The 26255-nt window shown below is 40.3% G+C and overlaps 3 protein-coding genes across 29 annotated transcripts in view; 2 read left to right on the top strand and 1 right to left on the bottom strand.

The window, feature by feature from the left end:
- MTSS1 (MTSS I-BAR domain containing 1) overlaps positions 1-3646 on the top strand; it is a 151058-nt gene extending 147412 nt beyond the window's left edge. For 13 of the 16 annotated variants that reach the window (XM_033126859.1, XM_033126861.1, XM_033126869.1 and 10 more), the window contains one exon: positions 102-3646. In XM_033126859.1, coding sequence (XP_032982750.1) covers positions 102-802 — 701 coding nt within the window. In that variant the 3' untranslated portion in view covers positions 803-3646. The remainder of the gene's footprint in view (positions 1-101) is intronic. The other 3 variants (XM_033126863.1, XM_033126870.1, XM_033126862.1) reach the window with 2 other exon arrangements.
- A 153-nt stretch (positions 3647-3799) lies between these two features.
- Positions 3800-8001, bottom strand: NDUFB9 (NADH:ubiquinone oxidoreductase subunit B9). The gene is made up of 4 exons (XM_033126889.1): positions 7851-8001; positions 6854-7046; positions 6129-6242; positions 3800-4020 (listed from the first exon to the last, which is right to left on the bottom strand). Exons 1-4 carry the CDS (start codon positions 7949-7951, stop codon positions 3889-3891), a joined length of 540 nt encoding a protein of 179 aa, XP_032982780.1. The 5' UTR covers positions 7952-8001; the 3' UTR covers positions 3800-3888.
- TATDN1 (TatD DNase domain containing 1) overlaps positions 7996-26255 on the top strand; it is a 35178-nt gene continuing 16918 nt past the window's right edge. For 5 of the 12 annotated variants that reach the window (XR_004425013.1, XM_033126882.1, XM_033126877.1 and 2 more), the window contains exons 1-6: positions 7997-8099; positions 13951-14016; positions 15862-15911; positions 18687-18750; positions 20311-20454; positions 20553-20595. Coding sequence is in view for 11 of the 12 variants with exons in the window: in XM_033126882.1 (XP_032982773.1) it covers positions 8078-8099; positions 13951-14016; positions 15862-15911; positions 18687-18750; positions 20311-20454; positions 20553-20595 (389 nt within the window). In the remaining variant the exon portion in view is untranslated. The other 7 variants (XM_033126888.1, XM_033126879.1, XM_033126880.1 and 4 more) reach the window with 7 other exon arrangements.

The raw sequence follows: 26255 nt of genomic DNA, 5'->3' as shown, positions 1-26255 counted from the left end.
GGGGGAGGTCCTTGCCACGTGTGCCTTTGGTCCTCCCAGCACCGAAGAGTCAGAAAGCAAAGCTGCTGCCGTGGAGATTTCTAATCAAATCCTATCATCAGTTTCAGATTACGATTATTTCTCAGTAAGTGGTGACCAGGAGGCAGATCAACAGGAGTTTGACAAATCCTCCACCATTCCAAGAAACAGTGACATCAGCCAGTCCTACCGCCGCATGTTCCAAGCCAAGCGCCCAGCCTCAACTGCTGGGCTCCCCACCACCCTCGGACCTGCTATGGTCACCCCCGGGGTTGCAACCATCCGACGGACCCCTTCCACCAAGCCTTCTGTCCGCCGGGGGACCATTGGAGCCGGTCCCATCCCCATCAAGACACCCGTGATCCCTGTCAAGACCCCGACCGTCCCAGACCTCCCTGGGATGCTGCCAGCCCCTCCGGATGGGCCAGAGGAACGGGGTGAGCACACCCTTGAGTCACCTTCTGTGGGTGAGGGCCCCCAGGGTGTCACCAGCATGCCCTCCTCAATGTGGAGTGGCCAAGCCTCCGTCAACCCTCCTCTTCCAGGCCCGAAGCCAAGTATCCCCGAGGAGCACAGACAAGCGATTCCAGAAAGCGAGGCCGAAGAGCAGGAAAGGGATCCCTCCAGTGCCACTGCCTCCCCGGGTCAGATTCCAGAGAGTGACCCTGCAGACCTGAGCCCGAGAGATACCCCGCAAGGAGAAGACATGCTGAATGCCATCCGAAGGGGCGTGAAACTGAAGAAGACCACGACAAATGACCGCTCAGCCCCTCGCTTCTCTTAGGCTCACAAGAAATGCTGCCAGTGGGCAATGAACTGTTGAATTAATAAAACCTAATTTGTCGCGATCCATTCCAATATATAATCAAACAAAAGATTTTGTAGGCAATTCAGAATACAGCTCTTTTGAAAGTACTCGACACCTTTAGATAAGAATTAAAAGCAACATATGTAACTGACATAATCTTGATCTTTTAATTTGTAAATATTGACAGTTTTCTTTCTGCACATTTTACTCTTAGTTTCCCTTTTGATTTTTCTGAAGGTGCCAAATTCCATTTAACTTTTTTACAAGTCTTTGTAAAATTTTAAATGCATAAGTGGGGGGAGGGGGGTTGGGTGGGGGGGAACCACGAAGTAGTTAATTTCAGAAAAAAAGGGTAACTACACTTAGCTTTTTCTTTTCTTTTTTCCTGCAAGCTTTTGTAGATGCACTGTAGTAGTCTGGCTTAGAAGCAAGTTAAAGTTATTTTAATGTACAAACAAAATGGAAGTAAAATCTTCATTTACACATAACTATGTTCTGAATGACAAAAGCAGGAGTAACAGTTGATGAGCAATATTCGGAGTGAAGTAAATCTGGAAATGGTAGACTGTGTTGGGATTGGGGGGAGGGCCATGGGAGGGGCACACTGTCGACATAGCCGATCCTGTCACATTTAAAAGTAGCCTCGTAGGTTGAATTTCTAGTAGCTCCATGGTTAATGCATCCGAATAAGCCATACTGGATTGCGGTGTTTGTTTCTGTAGGATGTTTTTAAGGACTTCTTTTCTCCCATGATTCCTCTTGACTGCACACAGCACCCGCCTCCAGTCCCGTGCATGCTGCTGCCACTGGGCAGACATAGGATCCCCCTCTTTAGTTACTTGTCTGTTAGCCCCACTTTCATTGAATCCAGACACATCCAAAAGGGTAAGGCAGTTTCAAAATGTGAAAACATTTCAACATGATAGCAGGGAATTCTTAGAGCAAATGCCTTTTACTTAACTGTGCCCAGCAGGCTGGGCACGTTGAAAAGCCCAAATATTTTGAAAAAACTTAAGTGGATTTAACAAGGGTAACCAGCTTGGAGTCTAGCAACTTGCCAATGTGTTTACCAATCCGGGGGCTTGTTTTTCTTAATTGGCTTCATACTAAACATTGGAGAGAGAATTTATTTATTGTTATTGGGAATCGGACCACTAGACTGTCCCTTCCTTTTGTATTCTAGTGATGTTTTTTGGAATGGATTTATGTCTTTTCTTCTTTAAGTGCAAGTTAAGTTTGTTATAATGCCCATCCCCTAAAGCCAACAGAGATTTGTTGATTTTGAGGGCTCGTGTTTGGAGAATACAATGGTATTTTAAAAAGAATGCAAGTCCATAAGCAGTCTGGTCCGTTGAAAGCTCTCCTTTGTGACCGAACCTGTCAAGGGGTAGGAGCTTGGTGGGTCCCACAGACCCTGCAGATTTCTGTTGGCTCTTATCTTCAATTACATAATTTTATGCTTTAATACATAACTGCATTGGATGTGAGAGTAATGTACCTGTATAGTCACTGTTCTATATATTAACATTTAACACTGCTGTGATTGCTCAAGGACATTTTATGTTATGGCTTTAAAGCAAAGGCATGATTAGAAAACTATTTAAGCTTTTTTTCTTTGAAAAACAAGCTCCTTTCACAGAATATAAGCAACAGTAGTGCCTGTGGTTTAGCCCACCAATCTTGATGACTAAAAGTAGCTGATGCATTGTGCATATGACGCTTGAGATGGTTTTTGCACAAGCAGAAATCACTGCAAGGTAACTACAATAGATAAAAGTGGTATTTTAAAACCTTTGAAATAAATGGACGTAACTGTACCTTGGTACAGCTTATCACTTGTTTAGTTATTAAACGTTAGTATAATCTGAAGAAATTTAATATAAAATGTTGCCAAATTCAATGTAGAAAGAATGTGACAAAACACCTTGGGTAGTTCTGTTTGTGTTTTTGCATATTGTAAAAGCAGTGTCACAGCTAAAAATAAAGAAATCGTTTCTAAAGGTAAATTATTGTGGTTAAGTTGCTAGTTTGTACTGAGAGTTGACCTCTCCCTGTGCAGTTTTTTGTTCTAAACTTGTATAAATAACAATTGTGTAACGTGTGTCCCTTCTACCTTGTAACAATTGCTTCAGCCTACATTATAAATAAAGAACCACTAGGAAAAAAAAAAAGTCCTGTATTTCAAGTCTTCTTAAAATTCAGTTGAGGTCTTCATCAAATGTTAGATGGATTGAGACTCAGATTGAGTTGACTTAGAAAACTGACAAAACATTATCTTTGCGTCGATTTGAACCCCAAGAACACTCGTTGCCTTAACTGTTTGAATAATTCCATTGAATTATCAAGAACTAAAGGTAGCTGGGTTTGGTTGACAGCTTTTAAAATGGGTTTACCTTTTAAAGAAACTCCTAATGTTGTGTAGAGTCCTGCTGTACCCTGACCTCTGAGTGTGCGGACAATCCAAGCTACAGTAGAGGAAGCATACTGGAAAACTGCCTCCAAAATAAGCGTCACAAAAGTTTCATCCCAGATTGGACCCTTGAGCCCCACCCATCAAACCTCCACTCCTGAGAGAACTCTATAAACTCCAGGCTTATTTGATGAACGTGTGCTTGTTAGAGAAAGTTGTCCTTGAATGAAAACTAAAATTCCACCAGTGGCATCTTTAGATAACCAGGACAGTATCTGAAGTCCTCAATATTAGCATACCTCTGGGTTTCCTATTCCTTCCAGGCATGATAGCTAATTAACCTTCAACTGGAGTTTGTTCCCCGCGATCTTCAGAGTAAATCTTGTGTCTGGTTCCGCTGTACTATGTCCCTTCTTGATAACAAGTGCTTCAGTGTGACTCAATGGGGGAGTAAACACATTTGACTACATTTCACATACTTTATATGCACAACTGGTAAGAAAACTGGTGAGACAGTGGCTCAGTCACTTGGTATCACGTTAATGCTCAAAACACATCAGTCATACTATGTTGAGTTACTTTTATTAGGGCAAGTGTGTATATATTCTGTAACATTTCACTTGCAAGCATGACTAGGGAGGTGTCGTCCTCTCTACATGGGCCGCTCCCGGGGCCTGGTCACAATTTGCCACCAGAGTGGGGGCAAATCACCTTCCTTTCGGGCTGGGGGCAAAGCTTCAGTGTAGGGACCACCAACCGGGGTTTCCTCCTGCAGCTGCTTAACCTGGAAGGGGTCAAGGAAGGAATGATTAGAAAAGGAGCTGACCTGCCTGTACGATCTGCTGCAGGGAAGAGTCAGCTCTGTTCCAACTGTGTCATATCACACACTATCTGCTCCTCACTACCGAACGCATTTTCTAGATACACTGACAATTTTATACCCACACTTAAACTCAAAAAATGTTCTCCTTAAAGCTTTTCCCATTCTTAAAATAAAGCTGAGAAAGCCCCTCCTAGCCCACCTCTTCTTATTCATTAACCAAAACAATCCCAATTTCCCTTGTTATGGTCCCCCCCACCACCTGTTGCCCCCACAAAAAAAATTTTTGTGTCTCAGCTAAGTGCTCTCTAAAAGTACCACTAAGAAACCTCCATTCATGTATATTAGGGATGCTTATTTTAAAGTTGCCCCCCCGCCCCAAATAGCAACTAGGACAGGAAGTAACATGAAATCACATGAAAAAATGTGCTCAGTTCTGCCTGCTATTGCCCGACTACCCCCAGTTCCAGGGATCTCCAAGACAATGATGGTCCTGACAGAGGAGGGAACCTCAGAGGCCCACTTTCCAAGTCGATGACTTGATGAAGCTTCCTCCAGAAAAATTCATTCTGGATCGTGACTGACCTGAGCCAGAAGCACATGTGCTGTTTAATAATGTGGAAGAGCGAGTAGGAAAAGGAGGAAGGTTTCTGTGGAGAAGAGGTCATCAGAGTGACCAACTGCAGAAAGAACCCATTGCTCTCCACGAATAAATAAATACACCGCGAGTTTCCAAATGCTGAGACAAAAGGCCTCCACGCGTGGTCGGGACTCCACGCCTCTTCTGAGAAACTTCCTTGTTTAGTCCATCTCGTCAACATCAATTTCTCCCTCGCCCCAAATCTTCTAATCGGCATATATGCATCATTATTTCTCATCTTAAAAGAAAACAATCCCTTGGCCTCCAATCCCTTAGCAAAACTTCTCAAGAATCATCTCCCCCTCCTGTCTTCTCCTCCTCGCTTTCTACTCACTATTACCAGTGTGATTAAATCCTCCAGAAAAGGCTCTAGTCAAGACCACCTGCGCCCTTCCTGTAGCCCAAATATTTGGACATTATTTCCAGTCCTCACTCTGTTAACCTTTTAGCAACTTTCAGCAGAGATGACTTGGCCCTAGGCAGGCCTGAAACACTTTCTCCTGGACTCTGGGCTGGATGCTCCTTGGTCTCCTTTTCCTGACCTCTATGAATGGGAGCTCCTGTGACTTTTCTTCTCTCTCTATTCTCTCTTGAGAATTTCATTCCATGGCTGTTAAAACAACCGTTCACTCACAGATTTCTATTTTAGACTCAAATCTGTCCTCTGAGGTCCAGATTTCTACATCCAAAGTCCCTACTGACATCTGCACTTGATGTCTCACAAGACTCTCAAATTTAACATTCTGAAATTTAACACCCTTAAAACCAAACACTTGACTGTCCCTCTGACACCTGTCTATCCCATCCGCCCTGCCTCTATCACCAAACTTCAGATACTCGTGTGTATAACCTGGAACTTACTCTTGAGCCCTCCCTGTGCCTCACCCCCCCCCCCCCCGGCCCAATCAATCTTCATATCCTCCACACAATCTTCTGAATCTATTTCCCTCCATATTCACTGCATCCACCCTAGTGCTGGTTGCCATCATCTTTTGACTAAACTGCAATAACTTCAAATTGGTCTCTCCACTCCTAACCATACCCTTTCTAATATACGCTTCACATTACAGCAAGATTGAGCTTTTAAAAATGTAAATCAGACATCAAAAGATGCGTGAAGAGTGTCCAAGGTACTGGTAGAGATGAAGGTGAAGGGATAGTAGGGTACAGCAAGGTCAGGCAAAGGAATGAGGAGGACAAAGGGGAGAAGCAAGATTAGAGACCAGAAAACCCAAAAGACCAGGAAACACACTGTGATCTATTTGTAAGATGGCTGTAAATGCAAAAACAAAGTATATCTGCGAGGCAAGGGGCCAGACTAACTTAAAACTGGACTCCGGACCTCTGTCCAGAGTGCGGAACAAAACCTGAGCTCCTTCCAGGTATCGGCCAACACGACCAGGCTATATGATACAATGCAGGTAAGACTCACTTCTCGCTCCCAGCTTTCCCTCCGCAGTTTCTTCCACTGCTCTCTCTTGGCAAAGTAATCCGGATACATTGCCTTCTCAGAAGGATGCCAGTTATCTAAGCACCACTCAGGAACCTGTCAAGAGAGGAAATCACGGCGTCATTCCACAGGACACATTTACATGCCAATGACAGGGCCTGCTCAGGAGACAGAAGACAAAACTCAAGGTGCATTTTTATAATCATTGCAAGTATCGGGCTGTTTCTGACACTAAGCAATGACTAACTGAGGAGAGGCAGGGACCAACATAAAGGGGAATGCCTTAGAGTAAAATAGCATCAGGCTGAAAAGCAGCAAGGTCAGTCCAAAAAAGAACTCGCACCATTCCTCCCCTACCGCTGTTCTCTAAGTATCCAGAGTGGGCGTATGTTATTTGGGTGTATTACCTAGACTTCCTCAGAAATACTAAGCACCAATACAAATCGGGTTACTTTCAGATCCAAAGGTGGGTTATCTACCAAGTAATTTAACACTTAACTTTGCCAAAAAGATACTGCAAGACCTTGGAGCTGAATGTAGAAAGAAACGTCTTAATGTCACCTGGGAGACAGAAAACGGAAACCTAAAGAAAATGATCTACAGCTGTCAGGGAAGAAATCTCCTAGCTGCTCCTAGAAGGGTAAGGTGGGAATTGGAGGAACAAAGTCCAGCTCTCAGAAGGTGGCCGCCCCTGTATCCTTTCCTACCTTGTAACACTCGTATCTCTCATAGGAGGTGCCTCCAGGAGAGTCAGGGAAGATGTACGGCTGAGGATGCTGGTTGTGCCAGAATTCTTCCTCTGCCTCCCTCAGCAGCTGGGTGGCCTTCACCATATCCTTTTCATTCTTATGTTCTTCAAACCGGGCTCTCAACAAACAAGCAAAGTACCGGTACTTGTCCCTGAAACCAAAAGGATTTTGGAGATTAGAAATGGTAACAATCGACTCTTCCAGGCCGACTTAGTTTTCCATCCTTTTGAGCTCTTCTCCTGGCACGAGGTTCTGGGATTCTGATAAGGGGGCGGAGGCCTGGCGAATTCACACATTTGAGTAGTCACCCCACCTTGCATTGCATGTAGGTCACGAAAAAAACCTGTATGTTTTAAGACTATGGTCTAAGACTAGCCTCGGACAGAGAGACCAAAGAAGAAATTGTGTGGGAGGTGAAGGCAGTAAAAAGGACGGGATGAAGCTAAAAAGAGGAAAGCTAATGGGAAAGGTGGAAGAATGATGACATTTTGGACTTAAAGACACCTGCGTTTTAATCCTGGCGCCACCATTTACCAGCTGGAGGGCCTTGAACAAGTTACTCTCTACACCGGTATTTCCTCATCCATGAAATACGGCTAAACAGCCCCTAATTCCTACAGTTGTTGTGAAGACAAGAAAATAACTCACATATTGTTAATTATGTTATTAGGAAGTGGTCATGAAGAGCGCTATTATTTAGTGAGCACTGGATCCAGAGTCCGTTGCCTTCACAGAAAACTCGGGCTCATGCCAGAGAAACAACTCTTCAAGGTCTCGCTGCCCTGAGCGACGACGTCTGGACTCGAAACAGGGTCTATGGGAGGGCTCTGCGGGGCGAGGGGACGCCTCCCCACTCCGTCCCCGAAGTCCTTGAGACGCCCGGTCCCCCGGGGCTGTCAGCCGCCGTGGGGGTTCCCAGGGTGACCTCCCCGCGCCCTCGATCCCCCTCTCCCACCTGTGGATGCACCATGACTCCAGGTGTCGCAGCGCTCGCTTATAAAGCCGCAACACCTTCTGCTGGTGAGTCAGGTAGGCCGCCGTCGCCAAGACCGACATGACGGCCCGCTCACCTTCAGCGGCCGCGAGGGCTCCTGGGAAACGGCTAAGGGGCGGGGCGGCCGGAAGGGCGGGCCGACGGGCGGCCACTTCCGCTTCCGCCGGTGAGGAACCGGGGCCGTAGTCATGAATCGCTTCAAGTTTGTGGGTGAGTCGAATGTTTTCCCGGTCCTTGGGCGTTTCTGACTACCTCGGGGCGTCGCTCGCCGCGGCCAGAGGGCCCAGGATGAGCTCTCCGGCTTTTTGAAGGTTGAAAGGGCTCTCAGTGGCGGGGGCGCCGGTAATGTCCTGGTGTACGTAGGTGCTGGCTTCAAGGGCGTGCTTATTTCTAAAAATTCGCGAGCGGTGTGGTTATGATTTATGCTCCTTATAGTGTGTGTTGTATTCAGTGAAAAGAAAAAGGGAGCAAAACCAACCCAAAAATGCTAGTCCCTCTGTTACTCTCCATCCCACGTGCACCTGCCGCCCCTTTTCCTTCTCCGTGGCGGAGAGGAGGACGGTTTTGGCGGTGGGAACCGAAGGGGTAAGAATATTTACTACCAGGCTCTTAGGAAAACGTGGGGGGACATTGTGAGAGCTGGGATTGGGACGCGAACGTCTCGCCGAGCTTAGTCTTACTGTGTATAGAGGGGAGCTTCTTGCCTGATTGTCCCACAGAAGTCCTGTTTTCGGGATTTGTCTGTTTGCTGTGTCGTGGTGTCTAGCTTGTTCTTTAATCTCCTGTATTTCCTGTAAGCTTGAAGTTATATCTAAATGCTAAGAAGGTCTAAAACAATTTTAAATGCCCTATTTGCTGTCCCTTTGTATCCCTAGATCATAGGTGACAGTGATGTGACGTGATTCACTAAACCTAAACGGTGAGGTATCAGTTTGGAGATGCGGTTTTCATTTGGTTGCAAACATTTTTTTCCGTTCTTACTTTGTTTTGAAAAGTAAAACTCAATTAGCACTGGAATTAGTTTTTAACAGTAAAGCCAGCTAAAGAAAAAAATGAATGGGAAAGAAACATTACTGATTTCTTGTAAGGTGACATGGCATGAAATATATGAATTCCTCAATTTTCCTCCCTAATCAAAAGTAGTCATTTTCCGCTTGGCCTTTTTCCTTCTTCTGGTCATTCTCTCTCACTCATCTTCTCACTTTCTTAGTTTTTCAAGTTGTTTATTGTCTTTGGTTGGAGCTGAATAGAAATTGATTGTCATGTAGTATTTCTTTACTTTCTGTTGTTTGCTTTTTTTAGTATATTGCTGATAGACATACTTCTGATAGGGACTTTTTAATTGAAAAGATACCATTCCTTATTATAAATCAGAACATTTTGAACAAGTTCAATAGGATTTCGACTGGCCTTTTTTTCATGGTTGCAGCATAAGTCTTTAAGTATAAACAGATTGACTTACATTTGGCTACTTAATGACGCAGTCTTGGATTCGGCGCGTTAACCACTGAACGGTGGTATGACAGTACAGGTGTCCTCGCGATTAGTGGTTTGGTTCCAGTCCATCGTAATAAAGGGAGTCGTAATCCTTTTCTGGTAGAGGGTTTTGCCTTTAGTTGGTAAAACACGCAACATCTGTGAAGCTCAGTAAAATGAAGTTTGCCTGTATAGCTAATGTTGACTAAAATTCCATTTGTTATTGGCATGTTACAGGATTTATACTGTGTTCAGTAATAATAATTACATTTTACAGGGCTTTTAATTTGCACAATGCGTTCACATTCATTTTCCAATTTGAGCCACATTTCATCCTGGGAAGGAAAAATTTTATGCACACTCTCCTAGTGTGGAAACAGACTCAGAAGCCTACTGATATGCATGAGATCATTCAGCTAATCATAATGTCAGGAATTCTGACTCCAAAGCCCATCTTCTTTCCTTAACTGCAATTCCTCCATTGTATTGTATTTCTTGGAACTTGCTTACAGATTGAATACTTTTAGAGGATCATTTTGAACTTTCTTTGGCCACTCTATTGTTAATAATCACCCGGTAGGTGTGCTGGTGAGTAAGTGGGGTAGGGGGGGTGGAGAGTGGGAGGCACAGAGGCCATCCAGTATAGAGGAGAACTTCTTAGAGGAAACAAGTGCATCACAGAAAAAGAAGACATTTGCCTCTGTAGGAGAGGAACCACTTCCTCCTACCCTCTTACGTTCTATAGCTGGGCCTAAGAATTAAATAACGTGACACAGATTAACAGGAGAAAAACATACGAACTTTACTTTTTCGTGTATATGGGAGTCTTCAAAAGGAAAATGAAGACCCTCGAAAGCCCAAAAGCTTAAGTGCGAATGTGGTAAGACAAAGGGGGGCTTAAATTGTGGGACAGTAACTAGGAAATAAAAGGGAAAACTAATGGAAGGTAAGAGTTATTTGGAATTTGTTTGTATATATCCGTTTTGGCTTTGACTTGAAATCTGTGGTGATAATGTTCTCTTCCTGGTACAGGGAGGGCACCTTTCTCATGGGAAATCTTATGACCTGCTTTTAGGTAGAAGGGGGGAGATCAGAGAGCCTTTCCTGTACCTGCTAATTCTCAAGTGCCTTCAGCTCAAAATAACCAGTATGCCAAAGAATATTTTGGGGTAGCATATTCTGAACGCCTTCACCAAACCTGACCAAAGTGAAGCAGCGAGTCATCAAAACATAGAAAGCAGCTCTAATAACTGGCTGAGGAATAAACTTCAGACAAACTATATGTTATAAAGAAAAGGACTCAGGGCTCTAAGTCTCAAGAGATTCTTGCAGAAAAGAGAAGAAACTGGTGTCTGAACCAGTGCAGGATATCCAAAATTCCAAGGCTCACCTGGGTCCAAAGCTGAATATAGATCTTTGAAGTATTTGAAGTGTGACCTAGGGCCTGAACGACTGGTCCACATCGGGAAGAGGTAGATTCTACAGTGTTTCCCTGAAAATAAGAGCTAGCCAGACAATCAGCTGTAATGCATCTTTTGGAGCAAAAATTAATATAAGACCTGGTTGTATTTTACTGTAAGACCGGGTCTGATATAATATAATAACCGGTCTTATGTTAATTTTTGCTTCAAAAGACATGTTAGAACTGAATGTCTGGCTAGGTTTTATTTTTGGGGAAACATGGTAAGAGGAAGTGGTATCGCCTGAGATTGACCGCAGTGACCTCAGCTGGTGTCTGCCTCAAGGTCAGCACTGAAGAACATTTTAGCACCATTGCGGTTAGGGTTGAGACAAAGACTTGAAAAGGCTTCATAAATTGAATTGCCAAGCTAATCTTCAATTCACTTTTAAAGTTACTATCATAAAGTTTACTTGTTAAATTTGCTTGCTTTTTTGGTTTTGTTTTTCACTTCGTTTTCTAGGAAAAGATTGCGTTGGAAACATTCTCATCTCTGTGCACAACGGGGAAATGGGCAGAAGAGGTACAGACCGTTTCTGTGCTCCTAATATTGACCATCAATGGCAGATGACTAGACTGACCCCTGGCAAGGATTATTCTAGGCAGAAAAGGCCTCTCCTCTCTTCCCTTGGTTTCCTTTCTCAGTCTACCCCCTTCCCTATTTAATTTCCTTTCCTTATAAAAAAGAAAGTAGATGCTGATATCTTGTGGTCTGGGCCATTCCACTGAAAAACCCCTATATTTTGGTTTTCGATGTTTGTGTGTTCACAGCCCTTTAAACGGTACCCGTTGTGAGTTCATCTCCCACCACCATATGCTGTTGGCCAAATATCTTTGAAGTTTTCTGCATTATGCCTTTCTCTTGCTGTTTCAAATGTCTGTAACACTCTTCCCACCATCTCTTATAATTTATCCAAAAGCCCATTTATCTTGCAAGGTCTGTCTTACTGCTGAAGCAACAGAGCTCACTGAAGACCAGCTTGGCAGAAATCTAAGGGAGATATACTAAGAAGAGGCTAAAACTCAGCAGGAAAAATGTAGGGGGTTTATTGGTAGGCAGTAGCTCCCCACCACCATGAACTTGGAGATTCTCCTAATTCTAAAAGCTAACGGGTGTATATTTTAAATAAGGACGACATTTTGTTGCCCGTGGCCATCACAATTTACCTTCACATCTTATTATGCCCCTTGTGTCCTTGTATTCTACAGCAGCACTTATTGAGAGTGGCATTTGATATTTTGGGTCGGATAATTCTTTGTTGTGAAAGGTTATCATGTGCATTGTAGGATATTTAGCAGCGTCCATGGCCTCAAGCCTGGATGCTAGTAACGCTCCTCTCATTTGTGACAACTAGAAATGATAATAGATACTACTAAATTTGGGGTGGAGGGGTTTAGAAGAAGATAGGGGCTGCAAAATGACTCTCCGTTGGGAACCACTGCTCTACAGGCTCAATGCGTTTCTTCCAGTCTTCCAGATAGAGTATATACCACACACATCCGTATGCAGAATGCCTTTTCCAGAGTTACCTCTTTTGTGAAGCTTTTCTCATCACATTGCCAAAAGTGCTATTGCCCCTTCTTTGTGTGCCCATATACATAATAATTATTGACAGATTCGATGTGTGTAGAACTCTTACTATGTGCTGTTAACCTCAAAATAAAAAGGCAAGGTAAGAGGCAACAAGCATTTATTTGAGATCAAAAAGAATCGCAATTCTGGGAAGCACTGATTCAGGCAGAAACCCAAATACTATTCTGATTAGGAGGTGACGACAGAAGGAATTTATGAGAAAGGGAAAGGGAATCATTACATGAATAGAAGGAAGGAATTTATATTGGTGTTAATAAGCCAAAAAAGGAATTTCTATAGGTATAAATAAGCTAAGTTATTCTTTAGCAAAACACAGTGGTGCTAATTCTAAAGAATGTTTAATTTTCAGTCCGGTAGGCAGGATGTATGCTTTCCTGTTAGCTTTGTAAACAGTTGTTTGGAATACAGTATTATTTGGGCCAGCCCACAGATTATTTTGTGCAGTTGAAACATTCCAAAGGTTTGAGGGATAAGATGTGCAAGGCAGTTCCTCTGGATTGGTGTCTCTGACTCCATTTTGAAATGGCTCCGTTTATATTATTTTTCACACAAATTATATTGTGCTAGTTTCTAGGGCGACAACAGTGGAGATAAACATTTCTTGCCTCGTACTGCTTACAGTCTAGCTTATTAATTACAAATTATAGTTGTACTTCCCATATAGACTATAAATTTCTGGAGGGCAGGGACCAAGTGTTGACCACTAACTCCTTACATAATACTTGGCACAGAGTTGGTGTTCATAAGTATTTGATGAATAAAGGAAATAATTCTCCTTTCTGCATCCTCACTGGCATTACCCCAATTCAGGTTCTCTTCATTGCAAATATGAGCTTTTGCCTATTTCCAAAAGAGGTATCCTGACTCTAGTTGCTCTCTTCGAATGCTGTCCTCCACAAAGACTGTAGAATGAGATGTCCAGAATACAAGTCTTACTCCTCTGCTTAAAGGCCATCATTGCTTCTTGTTGCATCTGGTATTTTAAAGACAAGTGTCTGTAACATAGCTGAGTCTGGCCACTCCCTTCCCTACACTTATCTCCAGCAGCTAGAAGGGCCTGTAGTTCTGCACAATCATTGTGTTGTTTCGCACCATGGATGCTTTGCTTCCACTTCCTGCAATTTCCCCTTTTCTACTAGTTAACTCTAACTCATCCTTTAAGGTTTAGTTTAGGGGGCCCTTCTTTCTGGAAGCCTCTTCTGGGCCAGCTGCCAGACTAGGTTAGGTTTTCCTTTTCTGGGTCCCACAGTGTCAGTGTCTAATTGTAATACTTCTTAATTATCTTCTGCTAGGTCTGCCTTCCCAGTTCTGCGATGAGTCTTACCAGCAGGAATTCTCCCGTACTCATCTTGTACTCATCTCTTACTCATCACCAGGTGTTTAGCACAGTAACTGACAAGCTGTAGGCACTCCGATTTTCTTTTGAGTGAATGGACATGTGAATGAAATTTAGTAACAGGAGCTTTTATTTAAAGTAGAACTTTCAAATATGAGCTCTTGATGATTTATCATTTTATTTTTGCTTCCCACAGATATTGGTATCAACTTGACAGATCCTATGTTCAGAGGAATTTATAGGGGGGTTCAAAAGCATCAAGGTAAATGTTTCTTTTATTAAGGTAAATAGTTTCTCTATGAAGATAAATCATTTGTCTCAAGGAGATCTTGAAAAGCATAATCCACTCTTAAAACTGAAATATTAAAGGACTTACACATCTTGGATAAAACTGTAAACAACATGAAACATATAAGCTATTATTGGTAAACCGTGATCATGAACATTTATAAAGCACCTATTAGAACCAGGTGTTAATCATGCACTTATTATGCAGAGAAGTTTATAATTTTGAATGTAGAACTTTAAATGAACCATATGCACAAAAGCCAAACATAGTTGATGTTTAGTCTCTTAAGCAATTGAACAGTAGGGCACATAATTAAAAAATCATGTACAGTTGAATATCAGTATGTCTAGTTTTTTGAAAGCATTTTCAGCTGGGTGACTAAATGGCAACGTGATTCAGGAGGTGGGGCACTGCAGTCCATCTTCCTTGTCTGCCTTTCCCCCTTTCCAACGAGACCTACTAGATCCTAGATACCTGTAGTATATATATAGGTGGGAAGAGTAGCCAAAAGCAGAATGGCTTATATTGATCATATCCAGTTCATTTTAAAGGTTTATTATGTCAGGTGAATAAGCAGGAAATGATGGTGACAGGTTTATAAAAGAAGAATTTCTCTAATAAACTGACCTATGAATATTGCCTCAGAAAATTACTATACTTGTGATGTAAATGCAAACAGGAAGTTTGGTTTTGTGTTTCCAGATGATGTGGAATTGCACATTTCAACACGCTTAGCCGGAAGCTAATCTTACTCTGCCTCTAGGTGATACGAAGTGAAAGCTCTAAATATAGAGAATGTTTTGTAGATGAACAAGGGTAAATGTTAGCTTCGTAAACCTTCCCTCAAAACTTACTTTTCTACTTCATTTTAGAAGTTTAGGTGAAGTCTTTGTGTTACTTGCATAGTACAGTTCAACTACTAAATTACATTCTGCTTTTCTTGCCTTTATGGCATTTAATAGATTTCATGCATTGTAACTCTATGTATGTTTGTATATGTGTGTTTATGAAATAAGTTTTATAAACAGTATCAGTATTACTCTAATTTATAGAAACTAGCAAAGCTGATTGCCCTACTTAGTTTTAAGTTCACTAAGTTAATTTTTTTTTGTCTAAAATTTTATAGCTACTCTAGAAGTAGTAGTAATTGAATTCCAGTATATTTACTGTGATGCTTAAATATGAAATTAAGAAATGGGTTTTTATGATATAACTGTTTTATTTGCTATCCATTTACCTCAGGCTTCTCAGAGCTCAGTAATTGCTATTCATCTCTCCGGAAAAGCTTGTTGTTATTTAACAATGAATTTTGGGAAAGAGCAAAAAACAACTGTCACGGAAATTACCTTTTCTCAATGGGAATGGTAATTACAGAAATATAGCATTAACTAAGATTTACAAATAGATGTTATATTGTGTTTTGGGAGGCATTGCAGGTGTGCTCTGAAAAGCCCTAGTACAAATAATCTTAATAATTGTCCTTTATTTTTATTAAAAAAAATACAGTGCCAACAGGTTTGAAATTCAAGGCAAGTGACTTAAATTGTAGTGAGCAAATTCATCTTTCTTTGAACTTCCTGATTTTTGTCACTTTTTCTCCTTTTAATCAGCAGAATAAAAATACAATTAAAAGGATACCTCTTCATCTAGTTTGCTTATACCGATTTCTTTCCTTTTTTTTAAGGTTATCACTAGCTCTATTATAAGAAAGTGCTCATTAAATATTATTAATTTGATTTTGATTTAGTAAATGTGATTCTGTAGGTAAATGGATTTTTATTTACCAGGTTTCCTTATTGAAGGGTTCGTCTTTTACAGATGATTTACAGGATGTAATACAGAGAGCTGTCCAGATTGGTGTTAAAAAGGTAACATCTAGTTTTTATTACTCTTGAGATTTTTTTAAAAACTAAATTTTGGTTAAAATACTGCAGAATAGAAGGGAAAGAACCAATGGAACAATTGGCATTTTTTGATAATATCAATATGTAATGTTAGCAAGTTAATGAAATAAAATATATCCACATATTCTGTTCAAACAGTTTAAATGACCTCGTGGGTAGTCCTCCCATATGATCAGAAGCATGGTAATGGCAAAGTCTCTTTGCAGTTTTTTTGAGCCTATCTGAATTACCAGGCTTCTCTGAAGAGGCAACTCTTACTACATTTTATAACATACTTTAGCACTTACTAGAGTTAAGCAATTATCAAAAAGACATGAATCTGTCACCAAGTCTAGTTTTTATAGTGTGGGTATACCATTTCAAATAACTGGGAGGACATTTTAATTTTCACAATAATAATTTGATTATCAGGAAAATTCCTACTACTTTTTAGAGAGTTTTGAGCAAATGAATATTAGCTCAGTGCCAAATTCTTTGAATAGATATTTTTAAAAATTAGTATTTCTTAAAAATAGCACATTAGTACACCCATGCACACAAGAAATAAGATTAAATTCCATTGTGTGGTATCAGGACACTTGGCTACTGCTTCTAAGTTGAATAACTTCATTTTAAAAAGTTAGACTGCTGACTAAATGAGTTCTGCAGTCTCCAACTCTAAAATTGTATGTTATTGTAATAAAGGATGAAAGTTACAACATTAATTTCTCATTGTGTAGTCATTCTCTGCTTGGTAAATCATTTTATAAAATGCTTTTCTGCAAACTTGGAAATACCAAGCTCCTAAATTTTCACGTGTTAGCCATGAATAGTTTAAGCTTAACATTTCCAGTCACACACACACACACAGGGGTTTAGGAAGGACAGGACTGAAGTGAAATTTACTTGGACGTGGTTCCAAATTGAAATTGAATTCAGTATTTTGCAGTTAATTGTAGTGGTTGGAAGCCAGGTTATGGCATCACAAACCTGACTTCCAACGCCAGCTTCATTCTTCGTAGCTTTGTAAGCCGGCATGCTTCACCTCTGTAACAGACTTCAGTTTTCTTATCCGTACTTGGAGAGTGATAATAGTACCTAATTAATAGAATTGTTGTGAGGGTTAAATAAAAATGGAATGCAAAGCATTTGGTACTGTATCTCTTGTATCAGGCATGAAGTATACAATCCACTATGTTTATGGTGGAAGCTGCCATCATCTTATCAACGTGGGAGACGAAATTATGTCCTCTAGTCTTGCCCTTAACTTTTTTCATCTATCTGGAAAAGTTACAGATAAAATATAAGGTAGACTTGATTAGAAACTGTTTTACATAATTGAAATTCTGGATTTGGGCACCTAGTCTTGTATTAAAGAGTTAAGTAGTATAAGTAAACAAAATTTTCCCAATATTTTTGTTAATATCTTATACCCTATGTTTTATAGGCAGTTGAGGATTTAATTATGGCTCTGCATTCCCTGAATAGATACTCAGTGTCTGTCATGTTACAAGTTTAAGTTGCTATGTGAAAATGTCTGTTTATCATTTGGACTTCCTCCTATGCTTTGTATGTTTTCTCTTTAGGTATGTACCTAGAATGAATTCTTCATTTTAGCTCAGTGACCCTCTTGAAGTAAGCTTTTAAAATGTGCATCTTTGTGCTTCAGTCCCTTCTGCAGAAGAATGTGCACTTAGGCAGCACTTCCTCAGTCATCACCATCAACACATCGCACTTTGGGTGGCATTTTCCTTTTCACAGATTTGCAAACATGGTATTCTGCCAGCCAGTGGACCCTAATGGCTGTCTCTAGAAGTATGCGTCTTCGCCAGGAGCCATGTATTTCTCTACAAAGAAGTCATCAGTACACACTGAACCCAGTGATTCTCAAGCTCTTGGTCTCCGAACCCCTCATGTTTTTTAATATTATTGATTGCTCCAAAGAGCTTTTGTTTTATGTGGGTTTTATCTGTTCCTATGTACCATATGAGAAAGGAAAGCAGAAAAGTTTAAAATATCTATTAATTCATTTAAAAATAATAGTAAATCAGTATATCACATAAAGATCATATTTTTATGAAAAATAACTATTTTCCGAACCAAAAAATTTAGTGACATGAGTGGAATTGTTCTACATTTTTTTATATCTCTTTAATGTCTGGCTTGATAGAAGACTGCTGAATGTCAAATACTGGTTCTGCAGTCAGTCTGTCATGATATTACACACCACGTAGCCTTTGGAATTCCTCATTGCACACGCGTGACGTGATCGAGTGACAGTGAAAAAAGCAGATAGCATCTTAGTATTATGAAAATCATTTTGATCTCATCCCGGGGGTTCCAGCACCACACTTAGAGAGCTGTTGAAATAATCGACGCTACTGAATCACTGATTTAGATTAACAGAATTCTAAATTTAGAGAGCCTTTTATTCAGTCTTTTGCAACGTTTCGCAAGCACTGTGATCTCTGTTGTCAAGAACTCATGGTCTAATAGAATAGGAAAGACAGACATGTGAATACATGTTAATAGCAAGGGTTGACGAATTCTGTGTATTGTGTGTCTGTGGGTGCACTTGGAGAGGGAAAGATGGAACACTCTACATCAGAGGTGATCTTTCAGTGGATTTTAAAGGAAGGGTGGGTGTACGATGCTCTAAGAGAGAAGAGCATTCTGGAAAAAAGCAGCAGGAAGGTATGTTTGGGAAAGTGTTACTGATACCCTGTTGAAGTGGGCTTATTTTATTTCTTTCTATTTCAGTTTATGATTACAGGCGGAAATCTACAAGACAGTAAAGATGCACTGCATTTGGCACAAACAAATGGTATCCACATATTACTTTTACCAAAAAAAAAAGTATGAATTAAGTTATTTTGAAGAAGTCTTTCCTGAACTGCTTCAGGTACAATACAATGGATCATGACTGTTAAAACAGCAGGAAAATAGACTAATTTCAATGGGCTATGATTATGATGGAAAAATTCAAAGTGCCCATTGGTATACTAAATGCTTGATAAAACACTCTCATTATACTTAATAAGGATTATTGTAAGATTCCAGTTAATGGGAATGAAGGTCACCAGGTTAATGAGAATTAAGGTTAATGAGATTGTAAGGTTATACAATTAAACCTCAAATATGCCTGATGTAGAATTTTTGTATGTATATTATAATGTGTTTAAGATGAGTTGCTTTTTATTCTTTTTTAACTTAAGCTGTGAAAAATCATTTATTAAATATTTATTACACAGACCAGATACTGTGCAAGGCCCCAGGAATGCAAGTAATAATATGATACATATTCCATGTGATACATTTTCCATTCTACAAGGCTCAGATGCTTGCTTTATGCTCCTACATTCTGCATTTATTTGAAATCTTTAGTTTTGCAATTAAAGGAATCCTAATTATATAAAACACCTCCTTGATCTGGCATTCATTTAGTTAACTCTTTGAGGGGGTCTGGGGGGCGTACTTCATCTGCTAGACACTGAAGAACAAGGCATCCCATGTTATTTTTCCAAAATACCAACTGACTTATTATAAAAGCTATTTTTTGTGGTAGGATCCACTGATACTTTTTTTTAGTGATTAAGGTCATAACGGTAGTCCTCTTCCCAGAGCTTGTGAAGTACATAAGAATATTGTCTTCTATCCTTTTCACCCCTAAACAGATGTTTTTTAAAACTTCTGGGACCCCAGATGTCAGCCCTCTTCCACTCCTCTCCATGTACCTGTGTCCTCTCTGCTTGAAAAACTCTGCCTCCCTTTATCTGTAAACCTCTGCATGAGAGCCTTAGGGGGGCTCCATACTTCTCCCCTGGGTCCGCATGCAAGGGGCACCTTAAGCCACTCAAAAGCCCTGTGGGACTTCACATTTGTGTTCCATACGACTAGAGATGTCAAAGTATGGCCTCCAAATACGTGAGCTTTATTTTTCTATTAGGAAAACAAATCCCCTTTCCACCTCTTTAAGTCACCCTGTGTAAGGGGAAGGAGTGCATTTTAACTGTTACAGTAAATACATGGAATTGGACAGCTACATGAACAGTGAATATAGAAGATTTAAAATTAGGTTATGACATTTCATTCTCCAGGAAATTGTTTCATTTTCCATTTTACCAGGCTCAGTAAATACCAAGCTTTGGAAAGAGTTGCATTAATTATTTTTGCCAATGCATTAAGGCAGTTTTCATTTTCTACTTTGTTAAGATATTCCATAAATTTTACGTGATTAACCTAATGCAGTGCTGGCTGTTTGAATAGTTGATGGCTATTGTTAAACATCAACTAGTTGAAATTGATGTTCTCTCATGTATGTATATTACATATAAATATGAAAAAAGTATTTTGAAAATAATCCTAAGACATTATTTTGTGCTAGATATGTTTTTCAGTACCGTTGGATGTCATCCTACAAGATGTGATGAATTTGAAAAGAATAATCCCGATCTTTACTTAATGGAGTTGCTAAATCTTGCTGAAAACAACAAGGGGAAAGTTGTAGCAATAGGGGAATGTGGACTCGGTAAGCGCCACCCTAGCCCTATTACAGTGACCTTGAAAATAATTGATTTGTTCTGTACAAGACATGAGTGGTAATTGATTCTTTTTTATCTTTTAAAGATTTTGACCGACTACAGTTTTGTCCCAGAGATACTCAGCTCAAGTAAGGAAATTGGTTGACTTTAGAATTATTGTAAAATCTTAAGGGTGGTTTTTTAAATAGTGTTTGTTTGTTTATCAGTTCAGTATGTAGTTGGATTAAGCATCAGGATCTTTTGTTTTTCCCTTTGTATATCAAAAATTAAGTGAAACAAATTCTATGTGTACTTACATGTAATTCATAAGGGATAGAAACATAGTTCCCTGCTTGATAAACCATCTAATTTGATTTTAATGGTAGAAATAAGGGATGAGTTTCACACAACGAAGATTTTTTTTGTTGTTTTTTTGTTTGCTTAATAAATGCATTCACACTTGAACCATTCCAGTGAAATGAATTAAATTGTTTTGTGGGGCATGTGATTTAAGAGGAAGGGATATTAAAAAGAGATTATAGTGTCAATCACCAAAGCTAGGAAAACATATTTTACTCTTGCTAGGCACTTTGGAACAGGAGAATCCTTTCATAGGAGCTATGTTGAGAGTGGTGGCTTCTTAAAAAACTCTAAAGTTCACAAGCCTTGGGGACTTCCTACACACTATTGCCATAGTTTTTAGTTGGAGCTCCTGACATACAGGTGGGTAGTGTTACAAGCTGAAAAGAAAAATTAGGTCATAGGCTTAATTTAAGACATGAGCATTTTGTTGAATTTCAAAAACTGTCTTAATTATCAAGATGATAATAACTTAGTTATTCAGTCGTTCAACATACTTATAGAGTAATATGTGCGAGAAACTGCTAGGAACTCAGTAGACAAAAAATATGAATAAGGTGTAATATCTAATTCCTAGAGCTATTTAAGAATACACAACCCTCCGTCTGCTTAGTTGCTTATACATGAAGGAAGAGTCTGGATCAAGTTCTCTCTTAAAAGCTCTGTCATAATAGTTAATAATTAACCACCTTGTCATACGATCATGGTTAAGCCAGTGACTTGATGGTCTGAAGGGATCTTTCGAATTATATAATACATGCCAAAAGTGTACTTGGTCCCCTCCCTTCCTGACTCAGCCACCAACACAATCCCATGTCCATCCCAGGTGAAAATGCCTGTAGGAACAGATTGACTAGTGAGTCTGTCGTACCCCAGACTTCAAGTTCCAGAAGTCCTGGAGTGTGAAGGTCCGCAACCAGGTGCCATAGGATGGGCTACAGTAATGTCCCGTGGAGTCTCAGTCCTCTCATTTATATAAGCCTTTGAGAGCAGTACAGTCAGGACAGCTTACCTGTTGTGTTTTGCAGGGACATTCCTGGGATGACTGATAGGGTCACTAAATCTCATACCTCTCCTGAATATCATGTAGGTCAGTTCACTTAACCTTAACAGTTCACATATTCACATTTAAGTAGAAGAACAGTTGTCCAGAATAGTTTCTTAGGTTAAACCCACACATCATAATTCTTCCACTTTAGTGCCTGGTTCTGCCACGAGGAGCAACGTGAGGCAAAGACTGTGCAGTGACAATCAAGGACAGTGGCAGAGTCGCTCAAGATACCTTCCTTTGCCCATGTGACTTTCCACCCAGATACGTTAATACCAATTCCAAAATGCAATGTAAATAACTTTAAACTCGATTGTTTGTGTTAAAACATTGATAGTATCAGTTCTGTTTTACTGCGTGAGGATACTTGACCATCTTAAGATCAGAACTTAAAACAGTATATATAGCAGGCTGTAGTTTATGCTTTAACGCACATGCCAATTACACAGGTGCTAATCTGTTATACAGAGTTCCACCTCCATTCAGTAAATGGTTACCAAGTGCCTCCTCAGTATGGTTATCCTTTAAACCTACCCTGGATTTCCAGTTTCTCCTCCCTGTGCTACTCTCCTGATGGCAAGTTAGAGCTCCGTTCACTTGAATGGGAAGAATTGCCTTTGGGCATTGTTCTGGGGGTGTTAAAGTGTTAATGCTGTGCAGGTCTTTTTTTGTTTTTTAAATCAAACATCAGACAGAATTTCAGAATAAATGTTTGGGGACTTAAGGGACCTCAGATATGAGAGATTAAGGCCATCTTTGCCATCAGCCAGTTTAGAGGAGGGATTACCACCCTGGGGTGAGGTACACTGGTGTAACGCAGTGGGTCCTTCTGATTCGCCTCAATTCTAATTAATAAAAGCTGTCATTCTGAAGCCAAACTTTTCAAGCCTTTGTCCTTGGTTAATTGTTGACCCTAAACTATAAGAAGCAATAATACCATCAGAATCAAATTATAGCTTTGCCAAAATGAGCAAATCTTAACTTCACGAATGATTTTCATTTATGAACTTACAAAAAAAAATCATAAATAAAAGCAGAGAAATCCCTTAATAAGTGCCAGTCCCTGCCCTTTGACTTACATTGTTATTTCTAATTACCATGGTGGGTTTTTTTTTCCCTTTAAAACTAATCATTTGATGTTAATTACCAGTTGTCCTCCATTTGTATCATTAGGGATCATTTTTTACCACATGGCTTCCTTATGTTACCTGTGTAGCTTGAGCACATGGACCTTTCCTTTGTAAAATAATATAAATTCTGTACACACGTTGCTTGAGCATCTGGTATTTTCATAAATTGTACTTTTGCCTGCTCTTGGATAGGAAAGCAAATTTCCAGGCTGATCATTAGGTTCTGTAAATCTGCAACTTGGTCATGTGGCTTTGTTCACAGAATTGTGCATGAAAAAAATTCTCAGTTTACAGGGGCGAACACAAAAAGTGGAGAGTACTGCCTGCTGTGTGTAGTCAGAAGCCAGATACATAGTAAAGTTTACATAATGGCTGGAACACACTTAATTGCTGACATTTGAATTACTTTAGAGCTTATTGAAATAGTAGTAATGATTAAAATCTTTTTCTCCCAAGTTTTGCTTATATTTCCTACACTATGAGATTCCTACTTTAACTAAAAATACTTTTGCTTTTTCTAGTCCGGCAGAATCTGAAAAGGTGGTTTAATAACCTAAACATTGGGTACTAAAGACACAGACCACCAATTTTAGGAAGACAATTTCTTTACAAAGTATATTTCTAATTTTCAAATTTAGCCTTTTCGAGAGTGCAAAGTGGTACTCCAGGAAAATAGTTTTGCTGTACTTCAGGAGACAAGATGTAGGAAAATACTGCAAAAGAGATTTGAGTTAAACACAGAAATTGTTCCCCAAAATTAAGGAGCCTAGAAGACATAAACCCCTTAGAAAATAAGACGCCTGTTGTCTGTAACTCCTGGTTTCACTTAAAACTACTTGACCATGATGGCATAAAAATGGCAGCATGAGGTGACCCTCTTCAAATCTCCCCTGGAATTTACAACGAATTGAACAATTGTAACTCCACAAAGGACTCCCTGAGCAGCAGACAGACAAGACGAAGAGGTCCACTACTGAAATCACCTAAAGGTGGGCAGATTGCCCAAGCGGCGAAGAGGGAAGGGAGAAGTGTGGAGACAGGGACACGCAGGTGCAGGGCACAGACTTAGCTCAGTGATCCGAGCTCGCTGCATCCTGGAACTACTGCAGCTGCGGGAGAGGAAAGAACTTGGACTGCTAGGGCTCCGTTTATGGCCCACAGGGCTGAGGAGACAGCATATAACATGGCTGAACCCAATGCTCATGGCAGAGACGTCGGAGGAAAGGCTGAGGGAAGAAGGCTGAAAACGGTTGTTTAAGCCCTCACAGCTGAGTAGAGAACGGAAGCCTGAGGCACTGAGCCTAGCTGCCCCTTCCCTACCCTCCCTACCCTCCCAGAGCTCGCCCCACTCCCATCCACCCAGTGCTAGAAGCAGAACAGTGGCAGTGTCAGATCCACAGAACAGAATATTTGCAGTTCTAAGAACTGTGGTCCGCAGACACGGACTCGCAGCCCAGCTAGTTCCGGCAAAAGGGGTGAGAGAGCCGTGGAAGCAGGACCGGCTGTGGTGGTGGTTGCTGCCATTGCTCTGGGCCAACTCTCATAACCCACCCCACCCCGTCCCCACCTATCTGGGCAGATCCCTGCAGGAATAAACAGAACTGCTGAAACAAACAGAACTGCTGAAACACACGGACTCTGAATCTGGTGCAGGAAGAGCTTTGGAACTTCAGAAGCTCTCCACATCCTCCCACAGAGGCAGTGCCATATGATCCAGGTGAACTGTTCACAGAGGAGAAGTCCACCTTCCAGGGAATCCCCCCCATTGTATGAGAAGCCAGAATAGTGCAGAGAAAACATAACACTACAGTGTGAGAGAGAATAAAAGGCTGCAGTCGGAGAGAAAATAAAACATTCTACCGACACGTACTGAAAAACAAAAGAAAGACCTCTTCCTATCAACCTGTTGCAGAACCCACTCCTGTAGATGTCTAGGAAGAGAAATAATAAATCATTAATTGCCATGAATAACCAAGGCAACAAGACAGCTCAGAAAGAAAGTGAAAAGTCTCCAGAAAATGAACTTAAAGATACGGAAATATGTGACTTAAATGACAGAGAATTCAAGATTGCAGTTCTGAAAAAACTCAACAAAATGCAAGAAAACACAGAAAGGCAGTTTAATGAACTCAGAAACACAACCAAAGAACAAGATGAACATTTTACCAAAGAGATTGAAATTTTAAAAAAGAACCAAATAGAATTTCTGGAGATTAAGAACTCAATATAAGAAATGAAGAATGAAATAGCCAGCTTAGGTAGTAGAGTTGACCAGATGGAGGAAAGAATCAGTGACATTGGAGATAGAAATCTGGAAATGACACGGATGGAAGAAGAAAGAGACCTGAGACTTAAAAAGAAATGAAAGAACTCTACAAGAACTTTCTGATTCCATCAGAAAGAGCAATACAAGAATAATGGGCATACCAGAAAGAGAAGAAAGAGAGAAGGGAACAGAGGGTACTCAAAAAAATAGTTGACGAGAACTTCCCAAACTTGTGGAAATAACTGGATCCTCGAATCCAAGAAGCAAATAGAACACCTAATTACCTCAACCCCAACAGGTCTTCTCCAAGGCACATTGTATTGAAGCCGTCAAAAATTAATGACAAAGAATCCTCAAGGCAGCCAGGGAAAAGAAGACGGTAACCTACAAAGGAAAGCCCATTAGATTATCATCAGATTTTTTCAGCAGAAACTACAAGCCAGGAGGGACTGGAATCAAATATTCAAACTACTGAAAGAGAAAAATTGAGCCAAAAATAATGTATCCAGCAAAGATATCCTTTAGATGTGAAGGAGGAATAAAGACCTTTCCAGACATACAGAAGCTGAGGGAATTTTCTAACACATGACTTGCACTACAAGAAATACTGAAGGAGGCTATTCGACCAGCATAAATAGGGATAATTTGTGACAACCAAAACATAAAAGAGGGAAGAGAGTAAAGGCCTGAACCGGAATATGGGAATGGAGAAAGTAAGCATGCTGAAGAAAATGGAATACTCTAAATATGAAACTTTCTTTTACATAAACTTAATGGTAACCACTCAAAAAAAAATCCAGAACTGAAACATACAACTTAATGAAGAAACAGAGGGAAAGATCATAGAATACCACGACACAGAAATAATAGACAACAACAAAAAGGCAAAGAACAATGGAGACACAATCTTACTAGAAAACCAAAGATAGAATGATAGGAAATTCTCACACAGCAATAATCACCCAAAATGAAAATCGACTGAACTCACCAATTAAAAGGCACAGA

The sequence above is a fragment of the Rhinolophus ferrumequinum genome, chromosome 14 (assembly GCF_004115265.2).
Source record: "Rhinolophus ferrumequinum isolate MPI-CBG mRhiFer1 chromosome 14, mRhiFer1_v1.p, whole genome shotgun sequence".
NCBI classification, from domain to species: domain Eukaryota; kingdom Metazoa; phylum Chordata; class Mammalia; order Chiroptera; family Rhinolophidae; genus Rhinolophus; species Rhinolophus ferrumequinum.
Note: the sequence above shows the minus strand (reverse complement) of the source record. Positions and strands in the feature narration are given on the sequence as shown.

Coding starts and splice junctions, on each gene's coding strand:
- NDUFB9 (XM_033126889.1), bottom strand. CDS start 7,951: ATGTCGGTCTTGGCGACGGCGGCCTACCTGACTCACCAGCAGAAGGTG. Junction 6,243..6,853: donor AGAGATACGAGTGTTACAAG/GTAGGAAAGGAT, acceptor CTCTCTTGACAG/GTTCCTGAGTGGTGCTTAGA. Junction 4,021..6,128: donor GGGAAAGCTGGGAGCGAGAA/GTGAGTCTTACC, acceptor GACCCCTTCCAG/GTTAAGCAGCTGCAGGAGGA.